Source organism: Sceloporus undulatus, chromosome 3 (genome assembly GCF_019175285.1).
Source record: "Sceloporus undulatus isolate JIND9_A2432 ecotype Alabama chromosome 3, SceUnd_v1.1, whole genome shotgun sequence".
In the NCBI taxonomy this organism is placed as follows: domain Eukaryota; kingdom Metazoa; phylum Chordata; class Lepidosauria; order Squamata; family Phrynosomatidae; genus Sceloporus; species Sceloporus undulatus.
Window position 1 is genome coordinate 4,105,946 of NC_056524.1, and position 13,840 is coordinate 4,119,785.

General features: G+C 41.6%; 1 protein-coding gene across 1 annotated transcript in view; it reads right to left on the bottom strand.

Annotated features, from left to right (window-relative positions):
* The window catches only part of PPME1 (protein phosphatase methylesterase 1), a 32,915-nt gene that overhangs the window by 10,415 nt on the left and 8,660 nt on the right, over positions 1 to 13,840 (bottom strand). Inside the window, exons 2-5 of the mRNA XM_042456541.1 lie at positions 11,909 to 12,002; positions 10,613 to 10,705; positions 5,489 to 5,546; positions 3,956 to 4,007 (exon numbers count right to left, since the gene is read on the bottom strand). Coding sequence (XP_042312475.1) covers positions 3,956 to 4,007; positions 5,489 to 5,546; positions 10,613 to 10,705; positions 11,909 to 12,002 — 297 coding nt within the window. The remainder of the gene's footprint in view (positions 1 to 3,955; positions 4,008 to 5,488; positions 5,547 to 10,612; positions 10,706 to 11,908; positions 12,003 to 13,840) is intronic.

A 13,840-nucleotide genomic window follows, 5' to 3' on the forward strand; every position in this document is an offset into this window, starting at 1 on the left:
TCATGGGGTTTTCTTGGCAAGATTTGTTGAGAAGAGGTTTGCCATTTCTTCCCTTGAGGCTGAGAGTACGTGACCTGCCCAAGCTCACCCAGTGGGTTTCATGGCCCAGCTGGGAATCAAACCCTGGTCTCTCAAGTGGTAGTCTAGCACTCAAACCACAACGCCATGCTAGATGTCTACAATTACATTATTCTGTGATGTATTCATTTATTGTATTTCTATCTCACTTTTCTCCCAAAACAGGACTCAAAGGTAGCTCACAACAAGGCCAAAACTGAGATATAAAAACACAAAAAGTTAAGTTAAACCAGAATGAAACCAGAATAATAAAGCTTGAGTAAAAAAAGTAGAGTGTCTGAACTCATTGTCAGCAGACAGTTGACTGGCAAAAGCCCTTCGCCTTTTTCCTTCTCCTTCAGCTTATGTTTTTTGGAATAAACTGGCAGAAATAGCAACAGTTTTCCTACAAGCCCACATCTTATTTGTTTTAATTCAATACTGCCTGTTTATGAACTGTGTGACCACAGAAAATGCTTTGAAAAGATGCTAAGATTTCCTTGAAACGGTCAGTTTGGATCAGGGATGAGTTGCAAACTGAAACAAAATACATGGTTCTGCAATGACCATTTTGGCAAAACTCTAGATCCCAACCACACTGTGGGTGTATCAGGGAAACCTCGGCATTTGGGATCACCACAAGATCCTGGCACCCACACACAGAGAAACATATTGCGAGATACTGATGTGTACGAAGCTGCTCCAAGGCAAGGAGTGAGCAGGGAGGTCACAGATGGACTCCCAGGAAGGAGCCAGATGCCTCTCTGCCTTGAATGAAGGACTCTGTCACCTTCATGAGTCAACTGCTGAAAGCAGGGATGATGGTTCTATACCAAAGATGCATTTTACAGGGCAGTTCAAAAGTGGAACATTCTGCTGTGTACAGAGACAGAAAAAAGAAAGCCTTCTGTCCAGGGCTAGCCTAGCCCCTAAAACAAGCCCCCCTAAAAGTGTCCAAAAATCAAAACCACACATTTTATTTCACTTCTATGCCGCCTTTCTCACAAAAGGGGACCCAAGGGGGCTCACATGACCAGAGATACACTAATGGTTGAGATTTTGGGTTCCTTTTTTAAAAAGGAAAAATAGGGCAGGGGTTGTGACTTGTTTCAGGGCAGGAGCACCATAGACTTCCAAGGATTGCTCCTTCAACCACTGTTTTTAAATCTCAGTTTAAAAACTTTGTTTTTTCAAGTCTTTGGATTGTCATTTTAGTTTTACTTTTATAATGTTGTATATTTGTATATTTAGATTATATGTAATTGGACAACTTATTCTTTAATTGTATTGATAGTTTTTTGGTATGAATCCCTTTCTGTATACCCCCCCACACACACACACATTCACCCCTCCATTTTTGTGGACTTGAAGTCCATGTCCCTTGCCTATTCGTGGGCGGCAAACAAGAGGAGGTCATAATTGGGCGCACACCTGCAGCGCCACACCGCCATTCAAGTCAATGGGGCTTGAATATAAACCATTTTTCATTTTCGTGGGGGGTTCAGAATGGAGGGGCTATTGTATATATTGAGCAGAACACCTTTAGCAGAGACTATCTGTTTTACTGGACCATCTCATACTATATTAATGGCATGATTTGTGTTATATTAATGGCACTATAGGTGATACTGTAGAAAATAAAATACACAATGGTACACTATATGGTGGGATTAATATAGTCATCCCTCCATATTTACGGCAAGAGCCATCACTTCTTTAACCAGCTTCAAAACGGAGTTGAAAACCATCCTGTTCAGAGAAGCCTTCCCAGGCTTTGCATAATTGTCGCTTACTATTTGATGTTCTTTTGGTGCCTGTTTATCGAACCTCTTCCTGTATTGCTATGTACTGTATATGTATTATCCTACTTGAGAGTATGTATTTTCCCTAGAAGAAGATTAACCATCCATTATGAAGCCAAGCCCTCCCTCCAGTCCATCTGCCTTGGTCCAGGCCTCGAAGGTAGAGAGGAACTGCTGGACCTCTTACCCTTTCCCTCCACCACTCCCTTCTCCTTCTGTGTCATGTCTTTTTAGGTTGTAAGCCTGAGGGCAGGGAACCGTCTAATTAAAAAGATTGTATGTACAGCGCTGTGTAAATTTACAGCGCTTCATAAATAAAGGTTAATAATAATAATAATAATAATAATAATAATAATAATAATAATGTCAGGCTGTATGTATAAGAAGTATATGAAACATAAATGAATTTCAGATTTACAGTAGGGCTGCATCTCCAAGGTATCTCATGTATTCCAAGATCTGAAAAAATCCAATACTTCTAGTCCCAAGCATTTTGGAGGAAGGAGACTGGAACTGTATGAGATACTGTAGAAAAGTAAAACAATAAAACTGACAGCTCTGCTGAAGATGTACAAAGGTGTGCCATTGTGTGTTTTATTTTTCTACCGTACCACATATATTAATGTGACTACAGTCAGCCCTCCATATCCATCTTTTTTTTTAATCCAAGCATCCACACGCTGAAAATATTTGAATTCTAAAAAGCAAACCTTGATTTTGTCATTTTAATATAACTTAATATATGATTTTAAATCAGTTTTAAAGTGTTCTAATCTGGTGATTTTTAAATTGGTTTTAAAACTTTGTTGACATTTTTAATTTGTCATTCTGGAAGCCACCTTGGGACTCGTCCTGGGAGAAAAGGGAACATATAAATAAAGTAAATAACAAAAATAAAAATAACTTTTACTATGCCATTGTATTTAATGGGACTTGAGCATCCGAGGATTTTGGTATCCACATGGGGTTCTGGAATGAAAGCCCAGCAAATACCAAGGGCCCACTGTACATAATGCCACTAATATATGTGTAACTGTATAAAAATAAAACAATAAAACAGACAGCCCTGCCAAGGCTGTGTCACACAACACATAAATTACTACTTCTAGGCGCAGAAAAATAGCTTTTTGGACCAAAGTATGAGATGGTGGAAAATCAGATTGGGGGGCAGTAGGATGACAGGGACCACAAACAGGGACCATTTGTAGCCAGCACTTTCCCCAAACTGGGATAGGCAATTGTCCGATAGACAGCTGCCTTCATAACAGCCTGTTAGAAAGACAAGTGGCCTCCTCTGAGTAAAGCATGCGGGCTTAAAGGTGCCTAGTCACTGCTTCTGAGTCCTGCCCACGATGCAGAGAGTCAATGCAGCAGATCCAAAAGAGAATAGTACACTGAGTCTTGCAAAACCATCACACACAGAGAGAAGGAAGAGCAAAGTGAAGACTGGCATCTGAATGAGTGAAAAGAGCTCAGCAACTGTCCCCAAAAAAGCACTTTCGGCACAAGCAAATACTTAAGTCCATGCACTGGGATTACTCATGAATCATAGAATCATAGAGCTGCAAGAGACCTCAAGGGCCATCCAGTCCAACCCATTCTGCCATGCAGGAAGACACCATCCAAGCCCTCCTGACAGATGGCCATCCATCTGCTTAAAAACCTCCAAAGAAGGAGACTCCACCACTCTCTGAGGGAATGTGTGCAGCTGTCGAACAGCCCTTACTGTCAGGAAGTTCCTCCTAATATTGAGGTGGAATCTCTTTTCCTATGCATACATCATTCTGGGTCTTGCTCTCTGGAGCAGCAGGAAACAAGCTTGCTCCATCCTCAATATGACATCCCTTTCAACAGTTAAACAGGGCTATCCTATCACCTCTTAAACTTCTCTTCTCCAAGCTAGACATACTCAGCTCCCTAAAACGGTTCTCACAGGGCATGGATTCCAGACCAGAAGGCTAGAGAACTGGTCTGGAGTCACGTGACTCACCTGTTCCCCCAAATCCTGCTGAGACTAAAAAGCTGGGTTTGTGTCTAAGAGACTTACTTGCTACAAAGACCAAGTTCAACAAAGCAGTGTTACAGAAATTACGTACTTGAACATGGTTTCTGCAGAGAGATCCTCCGGATTCCTCACTTTTGTCTCACCTGCAAAGAAAAGCCAACCAAGTCACACAAACACAGAAGGCTGGCTGGCACTGCAGGACATCACTGGTTAGCCCAAACTTTACAATTATTAGTTAAGTCACTTCTAGTTCATATTGTTTTGTTTTAATATATAAAAGGCTTTTCCTGGACCTAAAATGGCCTGGGGGATGTAATGAAAATACTCTTAAATCCCCAGAGGGTATATGGGGACCCTGGGGTCTGCATACAGCCTGCAAGCTGCACATTAGCCACCCCTGCCATGGATATAGTCCTCCCATACCTGCTCACTCTCAGAGGCAATTCTTCTCTTCTCTGGTTACCTGAATCCTTTTGGCAGAACTGGGGTAGGGCAATTTTTGCCCCCATGACCCCTTCTACAGCCTGCAACCTTGTATCCTGGGCATCCTAGAAGCAACGTGACATCACTTCCAGCTGCTATTTTTCACTTTTTAAAAGGATTGGGGTAATACTGGAAAATCTCTGGGGATTGGTGAGTAAAAAATGTTGCAATTGTGGGTGATTATGTCATGTTTTGGACCTTGTGACTGGCTTAGCAATTTAAATATTTAATGTAGGACAGTTCAGAGATACTTAGAGGATGTCCAAGTGGCCTTCTGGGTCTGCATGTGGTTCATGGGCCACACTGTCCTCACTCCTGCACTAGAGATGCTGGGGGCTTGTTAAAAGGGGTTTCCCCCTGAAGGCATCCCATAGAGAAGCTGTAGGTCTGCTGGATTACAGCTCCTATGCTCTTCAGACAGCACGGCCCTTGGGATCATGGGAAATAGTACAATACGTCTGGGGGGGGCTTCCAGACAGATGGTGCTTCAGAGCTACAATTTTCAACCTTTGCTTTTCCAGGTATTTTGAACTTCAGCACCCAAAAGTCCCAGCCAGCGTGGTGAATGCTCCAGGATTGTGGAAGCTGAAGTCCATTCTCATCTGGAGGGTCAAAAGCTGAGAACCCCACTTGTCTCATGATTAAAATCTCCTATTTTTAGAAACAAATCCATCCAGTTGAATACTGCCGTGATTCCATTTGCTGCTGTCCCATTTTTTGGCCATTTTAAAACAGCCTCAGAGGAAGGCCATGGCAAACCCCCTGCGAACAAACCTTGCTCAGAAAACCCTGTGATAGGTTCATCTTACAGTGGCCATTAGTGGGAAATAACTTGAAGGCACATGGGAACAATTGCTTTATTGCATTTTGCATGCACTTCCATCTGCCTCTGACCTCTCAAGAGCCTTATAGCTAAGCAGCAGGGCAAGACATTTTTAAGGCTAAAATAATTCCGCTACACCAGGCAGAGGTTAGATGATTTGAGGCAATCTCTTAATGAACCGTTCAGGGCAAACTGCAGCATGTATCAAAAATCAGGAATAAAAGCAGGAAGTGAGACCAGAGAAAGAAGTCACCTGCAATAAAGAAAAGAGTTGGATGTTTGGCTTTGAAAAGAAAAATTCAGAAAACAATCACTTACCATGTCCTCTCAGATCCAAAGCAACGATCCTGCACTGGACCCGATTAATAATGGCAGACTGGAAAAAGACAGAAAAATAAATAAATACAAAGAGCCATCAGATAAAGTCACAAATACATGGCCAGCCACAGTAGTGGGAAAGGCAATGGATAGAGGGTGGACAAGCCAATGTTTCATTTTTTCCTCTGGACGACGACTTCCAAAATTCCTCAGCCAGCATCGCCAGGGCTGTGGAACTGTTCTGGAAATTGCAGTGCCTCCCCTCACCCCAAAATAGAAAATGTCTATGCTTTCTCTAGAGGGATTTTTATTTTTTTATTTTTTGGTCCTGCTGAAGGAAGCAGACTCAAACAAAGAAGCTTCAAGCCTTGTAGGAAAACAGCCAAAAGAATATGAATGAAGATACAGGCTACATCAACACTGCAAAAATAATGAAGCTTGACACCGCTTTAATTGCCACAGCTCCATCCTATGGAATCCTGGGATTCCTAGTGTGTTGTGGCACCAGAGGTCTCTGACAGAGAAGGCTAAATGTCTCGCAAAACTACAGTTCCCAGAATTCCATAGCATTGTCTCATGGCAGTTAAAGTCGTGCCAAATTGCATTATTTCTGCAGTGTGGATGCAGCCAGAATGGAATGGAAACAGGTATGGATCAATGCTGAGATTCTTCCAGTCTTTTCAGTGTTCAGAGGAAGGTAAAGGCAGACTGAGACAGACTCCACCAAAGAGGGAAAAGCCCACAGGGCAACTCACATTTTGAGGCTTCAGAAAAAGATTCCACTCGCCCCCCTCTCTTTCTTTAAATGCTTATAAGCAGCCCTGTATCAGAAGATCTCAGAGCAGTATATACAGATGGAACCAATTTAACACAGTACAGAACCATTTAATACTTTAAAACAGTAGGAAATAATATAGATAGAACTAATGCTAATAGTTGGCTCTCTATATCAATGGATTCTTCATGCACGTTTCAAGCACCCGTGGTTTAAAGCTATTAAAAATATATATATATAAATTCCAAAAAGCAAACCTTGCTTTTTCCATTTCATAGAAGAGACACCATTTCACTATGCCCTTGTATTTAATGGGACTTGAGCATCCATGGATTTTGGTACCCATGAGGGATCCTGGAACCAAACCCCAGCAAAGGCCCAATGTAGATATTATTCTCCATATTTGGAGGGATTTATTTCTCAGCTATGTTTACATTCCATCTTCCCTTCACTGAGCTCAAGGTGTTGTATGTGTTCCTTCTCATCACCTTTAACCTTGCCACAACCACTTTGTGAGGTAGGACAGGCTGGCAGAGATTGGGACAGGTCTAAGGTCAACCAGAGATTTTCTTGACTCAGTCTTCAGTCTGGCTAACCTAAGCCAGGGCCAAATACAGTAGGCCCTCTGCATTCATGGATTCAACCATATATTTAAAAATATATTTTTTAAAAAATCCAAAAAGCAAACATTGATTTAACCATTTTACATAAGGAACACCATTTTACTACCCCATTGCATATAATGCCACTTGAGTTTCTATGGATTTTCGTATCCACAAAGTGTCCTGGAACCAAACCCCAGCAGATACCAAGGGCCCACTGTACCTTAACCATGACACACACACTGGCTCTCTGGAACTGCAGCTTAGCTATTGTGCAAATGTTTTCCTGTTTCTGCACACTACCAAAGCTATAAAAAGGGAGTGAAACTCAATTGCAGACTAATGGAAAGTTTACACAGGACTCACCCTACACATACATGCAGACACAGACCTCCACTACCCTTTGCTCAGATCCAGCTAACCATTTCTTCATAATCAGGTGGTCTGGGAACTTTAGAAAAACAGGGTTTACAGGCTGATGTTCTTAAGAAGTTGGATCCATTTGGTCAAGAAATAACACAGTCTATAGAGGCCTTTGTGTTCATGTGGAACTGCAGTATGTGCAATTGAGATTTACTGGGGTTATGGGTGAAGGACCCCCATGAATGTGGAAAAACCACAAATAAATAGGAATCTCCAGGCCCTCCAGTGCAACTCTATGGTCAACATGCCAGAATTGATCACAGAATCATGCTGGAGGACCTACAAATGCCTAGAGAAGCATTTTCTCTAGGAACATCTAGGTCTCCCAGCACAACTCTATGGCCAACTTCTGGCAGAGTTGCGCTGGAGGACCTAGAGATTCCTAGAGAGAACAAATGAATCAAAACTGCAAATAATCAAATCCACAAATGTCAAAGCCATAAATGTCAATAGCCAACTCTACTTTCTACAGTAAAAGGTGGCCTACAAACAGACATCAATAAAGAAGTCTCTTCCCTTGTTAGCATGACTAGCTGAACTGTGTGGTTGTGTACCTTCAGGATGCCTGTCAACTTAGAGCAACACAATGTATTTCCTATGGTTTTCTTAGGCAAGTAATATTCTGAAGTGATTTTGCCACTTCCTTTCTCTGAAATAGAGCCCACAGCAGCTGGTATTCCTTGGTGGTATCCCATCCAAGTACTAAGCAGGGCTGACCTTACTTAGCTTCCAAGGGATCTGGTGCCTTTCGGTTATTTAAATTATGGCACTTTAAACGCTTGGTGTTTCATAACAGCATTTAATGGAACAATAACTTCAGGGACACACTACATCTAGGGATAGCCATGTTGGCCATATAGAAAATCCAATAACATCCAAACAATGACACAAGTTTTTCATTATCTTTAAGCATACTAAAAGAATTGCATCACATTGAGGGCAGAACTGATGTTTCCTATGCAAAGAAATGTCAGGTGCAAGCAGAGGGGTGATATGGATTAACAGCTCCAAAAACTCACAAATTCCTAAATTAGCATTGTATCCTAGGCTGGGCAGAAAAACACAGCAAGTACTTAATAGATCACATGCAGTTATTTCCTAAAATGGGGGGAAGGGGATTTAGTAGTCCTATTAAACACACTGCATCTCACAGAGAGAGAGAGGGAGGGAGGGAGGGAGATGCTCTTGAAAAGAAACCTAAGTCTGAAAACATGTTTGTACTTTGTTCTTTGTTCCTACCACCTTACAGCATTTACATAAAAACATTGGTTTTTGGCAGTGATGAAGCTGTTACTTGTGCTAAAAAGTGGCTTCAAAAACAGGCCTTTTGTTCCAAGAAAATCAAACAGGCAGCCAAATGAAAAGAAGTAGCAGGGGAATGCCTGTTGAAGGAATCCAAAAAAATGAGCAGCTAAAAGCTATATATGGAGACTTGTTGCTTCGACAGCCAAAAGCTGGCCATTGTGGAAGCAATTATCAGGGCTCCAACTATGAGGCACTCCATGTAAAGGGACAAAAGGGTCCTGAACAAGTCAGGGCTGATTTATAAGCAAAAAGGGAAGCATGAGTCTTTCGCTGGCGAAAGAAATGGTGCACCTTTTGTTTCATTCAAAGGTTCTGTTGCCAGGATGGTGTTGCGACTGCTGCAGGAATCCAGTAAGAGAATGGACCAGAACTGGGGGCAGAGGACTTGGTGCAATAAATTTGCAGCACAATCCTGTGAAGATCTATTCAGAATTAAATGGTGCTTTCACCCAAGTAAGTAGGTTTCACAAAGAATCTAATACCTTATACAGGGTGCACTTCCCTTATCTAGAATTCCAAAAAAGTATTCAAAAAACCAACACTTTTTAACAGGTGGCTGAGATAGTGAGACCTTTATTTCTGATAGCTCAGTGTGAACAAACTTTATTTCATAAAAATACTGTATAAAATTACCTTCAGGTTATGTGTATATGGTGTACATGAAACATAACCAAAGTTTGTGTTTAGACTTGGGTCCCATCTCCAAGATATCTCATTATGTGTGTGTGTGTGTGTGTGTGTGTGTGTGTGTACACACACACACACACACACACACAAATACAGGTATTCCAAAATAGGGAAAATATGAAATCTAAAATACTTCTGGTCCCAAGTGTTTTGGATAAGGGAGACTCAACCTATAACAGAGATTAGCACTGTGTGACCCTGTAGATGTTGTTGAACTGCATCATCACAGGCTGTGCTGTTAAGGGCTGCTGGGCACTGAGGTTCAACAACATCTGGAGAATTAAATAATCTGCTTTAAGGCTTTGCAAAAACATGGCCTCTCTTTCTCTGTCTACTTGGCAAAACCCCTGACCTTCGCTTGCTTAAACCTTTGGTTTTCCAGAATCCCTGGCCATGATAGCAAAAGGGACTTGTGGATATTTACAATCATAGAATCACAGAGTTGGAATACACAGACCAGAAAGTCCAACCCCCCACTCAATGCAGGGACGCCAACTAGATCATTGCCAGCAAGTTGCTGTCCAGCCTCTTTTTGAAGGTATCCAGGAAAGGAGACACCCACCACCTCTCTAGGCAACTGGTTCCATTACCAAAATTGCTCTCACTTTTAAGCAGCTCCTTCTGATGTTCAATGGAATCTACCCAACATGGGACCCAAGCCAGGTCACAGTTTGAGTTAAAACAAAATACAGTTAAAACAATGGAGAACAAACAGAAAAGTTTAAAAGCAAATGAACAATCATATTAAAACACTTAAAACTGTTTAAAAGGCTGTTAAAACATCGTAACAGTTATACAAATACAAATGCAACACAGTCTCATTAAAAGATGTTCTGCAACACAGTTAAAGGTCTGAGTAAACAGAAAAGGTGTCCTTCACACGCGAGTGCAAAGAAAGCAGAGAGAGGCCCAGCTAGCCTCCTCTGGGAGGGAATTCCATAGGTTGGGAGCAGCCACCATGAAGGCTCTCCCCATGTTGACTCCACATTCAACAACCGATTCAATGAGTCTACTCTAGTTGGATCTAACCAACAGGATTACAGCCACTGTTTCCTAGTTTTTATGGTACAGCATTTTCCTCCATTCTAGAAAAGGTCAGAATGTCTCTCCTAGGCTTAGTCACTGGCAGCCAGAGCTTTAAACTCAAATATACAGGCATTTTATTTCATTTTTCCCTACCTTTTTGCTTCTGGCTTCTCCTGTCAAATGTAGCTCCAGAGAACTTCTGTGAAATTCAATTCATCCCCAGGCCAAAAGAGATTACCTACCTACTTTTATATTCTAGCGCTGTATAAGACGGGAAGAAAATGTGGAACGAAACAGCTTACTTACAGTGAACACAGCCCAGGAGAGCGCAGAATGTCCTCCGCCGTGCAGAAGCAGCAAGACAGGGCCCTCGGATCCACTCTTGTAAATTCGAAAAGTGTATGAACAGTTAAGGATGTCATAACCATTTTTTGTGCAAAGTCTGGAATTTACATATAAATTGCACCATCTTTTCTACCTTGCAAATACACTCTCTTGCCAACTTTTGCTTATTCAATCTACATACTGTATTTGTCACACTGTAAGCAAAAACTCTTGTCTCAATACTTTGGAAGAGGTGAGACATTCAGTGCCACCCAGTGCTGTTTAAATCACCAAAATCTTTCACAATCACTACCACCCTGTTTGATGGAGTGCTGCAAGCCACATTTTGGAAGCCAGGAGGATGAGAACAGGATTTAACTAGTGGCTGCATCTAAAACAGAGGTTCTTGCAAAAACAGACTGTCTGTTAGTTACACTTTCCTCTTCCAAACAGGCAGTGGCTATCGTGTCACTTCTTGTTTAGAAATGAGACTTGTCTTGTACTGGAATAGGTGAGGATGTGTGTATAAAAGTCCCCAAAACAACAAAAAGACCAATAGCAGTCTGTGATGACAACAATGATGATAATTTTGTTGTGTGCCTTCATGTCATTTCTATGGTGTTTTCTTGGCAAGATTTCTTCAGGGGAGGGTTATCTTTGCCTTCCTGTGAGGCTGAGAGAGTGTAACTTGATCAAGGTCACCCACTGGGACTCAAGTAGGGACTCAAACCCTGGTCTTCAGAGTCATAGTCCAACACTCAAACCACTCCACCAAGCTGGATGTCAACAACAACAACAACAACAGCAGCAGCACCTATTATTCTTGTTGTTGTTGTTCATTAATATCCTGCCTTTTCCCCAGTATTAGGATTCAAGACATCTTATAGACTATTAAAACTAAAATAGATTAAAGACATAAAAAACCATCAGGAAATATATAATTTTAAAAACCAATTAAAAATTCTTGAGAATTAAAACCACTTAAAATTCATTAATGATAGAATAGTTAAAAAATGGCAACAAAACACAAATATTAAAAGCCCATTGCAGTCTGTTCTTGAAAGCAACTGTCCTCTTCTGGTGAACATTTAAAAAATAATGATACTGAAATACTGAGAAGGGGGATAAAAACAGAGTGGTACAGCTCTCTGGGATTTTGCAGGGGACCCATTTGGCCCCAGCAAAATCCCTAACGGTTACCTTCCCCTGGTTTTAAGAGTCATCACTGCTCACATCTCGATTCAAGGATAATTAAATTAAAGAAGGAAAAAAGGATATATCCTTGCCGGAATCGGTCTCCACAACCACGTCTTCCATAGATTCAAAATACTGGCTCCATGGGACTGGAGAGTAGTCACGCTTCCTTCCAGGTCTGAAGGATGGGGGGTGGGGGGGTGGGGGGTGGGAAGAATTTGTACTTAAATATTATACTTGTGGTTGGCAATAAATTTTTAAAAACCACACACATTTTGCAGCAAACAAGACACTTCTTGAGGACAGAAAATGGAACACCAGACCTGGTCCTGCTAAGCTTCGAAAGAGAGAAAGTAAACCACCCAGGTCTGCTTCTCCTGTCCATTCCAGATGCTAGGCTACGTTTTTGTATACCTTTTCCTAGTTTTATTTTTTATGTTATTTATTTATTAAAATCACTATATCCCACCCTAAGTCAAAAGGAGCTCAGAACAGCATATATATAACGACCAAATGCAGTTCAAGAACATCTGGAAGGATGCGCCATTCTCAGAACTGGAGTAGTGAAACATCTCAACCTGGCAGGGAATAGATGCTAATGTCTGGGCCAGGTGGGTTTCACAGGAGAGACCACTCCATAGCCCTTGAGATCTTCCCCCTTATTATCTCATTCAGGCCTCTTTTACATGATATGACTCGCTGGAAAAGATTATAATGCTTAGTAAAATGGAAGGCCATAGGAAAAGAGGAAGGCCACATGATGGGCAAACTGACTCAATCATGGAAGCCATGCCTGTCTCTGTCTTGAGTTTGCAAGACCTGAGCAGGTCCAGTTGATGAGCAGAGATCATGGAGGTCTTTCATTCAGAGGGTCACCATAAGTCAATGGCTGCTGCCACACTGCACAATTAATGCAGTTTGACACTGCTTTAGAGGCCATAACTTCTTCCTAAAGAATCCTGGGATCTGCAGTTTGTTCTAGCACCAGAACTGTCTGACAGAGAAGGCAAAATGGCTAAAAAACCCTACAAATCCCAGAATTCTATAGCGCTGAGCCATGGCAGTTAAAGCTATGTCAAACTGCAGTAATTCTTCAGTGTAGATGTAGCCATAATTTACATGCCAGCGAACAATAGCAACTACTCTGAGGATGGTCTCAGATGTTGATCTCAGGGTACAGGCAGGTTCACAACTTAGAACAGCCCTTGTAAAATAACTTTCCACTAGATTTAGAACCTAACCTTCTTCCAGGAGCAGTAACTCCTACCCTACCTAGACCGAAGGGACCTTGAAACGGTGGTACACGCTCTGGTAACCTCTTGTCTAGATTTCTGTTATGCGCTTTACATGGGGCTACCCTTGTACCAAACTTGGAAGCTTCAGTTAGTGCAAAATATGGCAGCCAGATTGGTCACCGGTTCATCAAGGTTCGACCATATTACACCTATCTTAAAAGATCTTCACTGGCTCCCTGTTTGCTTCCGGGCACAGGACAAGGTGTTGGTTATTACCTATAAAGCCCTACATGGCTTGGGCCAGAGTTACTTGAGGGACCGCATCTCCCTATATAATCCGCCCCGCACTCTTAGAACATCAGGTAAGAACCTATTGGAGATAGCAACCTCTAAGTATGTTGCTACTTCACAAAGAGCATTTTCAACAACAGCTCCGAGACTCTGGAACAGTCTTCCTGAGCAGATCCGCTTGGCAACCTCGTTAGAAACATTTAGAAAAGAGATTAAAACCCAGCTTTTTAGCCGAGCATCCCCCACCTGATATGAATACCCCCCTGATATGAATGACATGCCCTGTCTGTGTATGATCCCTGCCTTGTTTGTTGATGCTATTGTTACTGTATGATGTTGGATATTTTTTTGTTTTTAGCTGCTTTTAATTGAATTTTTATGTAACCACTTTGTGCTTTTTTAATAATAATAATAATAATAATAATAGGTTTTATTTATATACCGCCCAATCACTGGGAATCCGAGCGCTTTACAATAGAGGGGATAACAG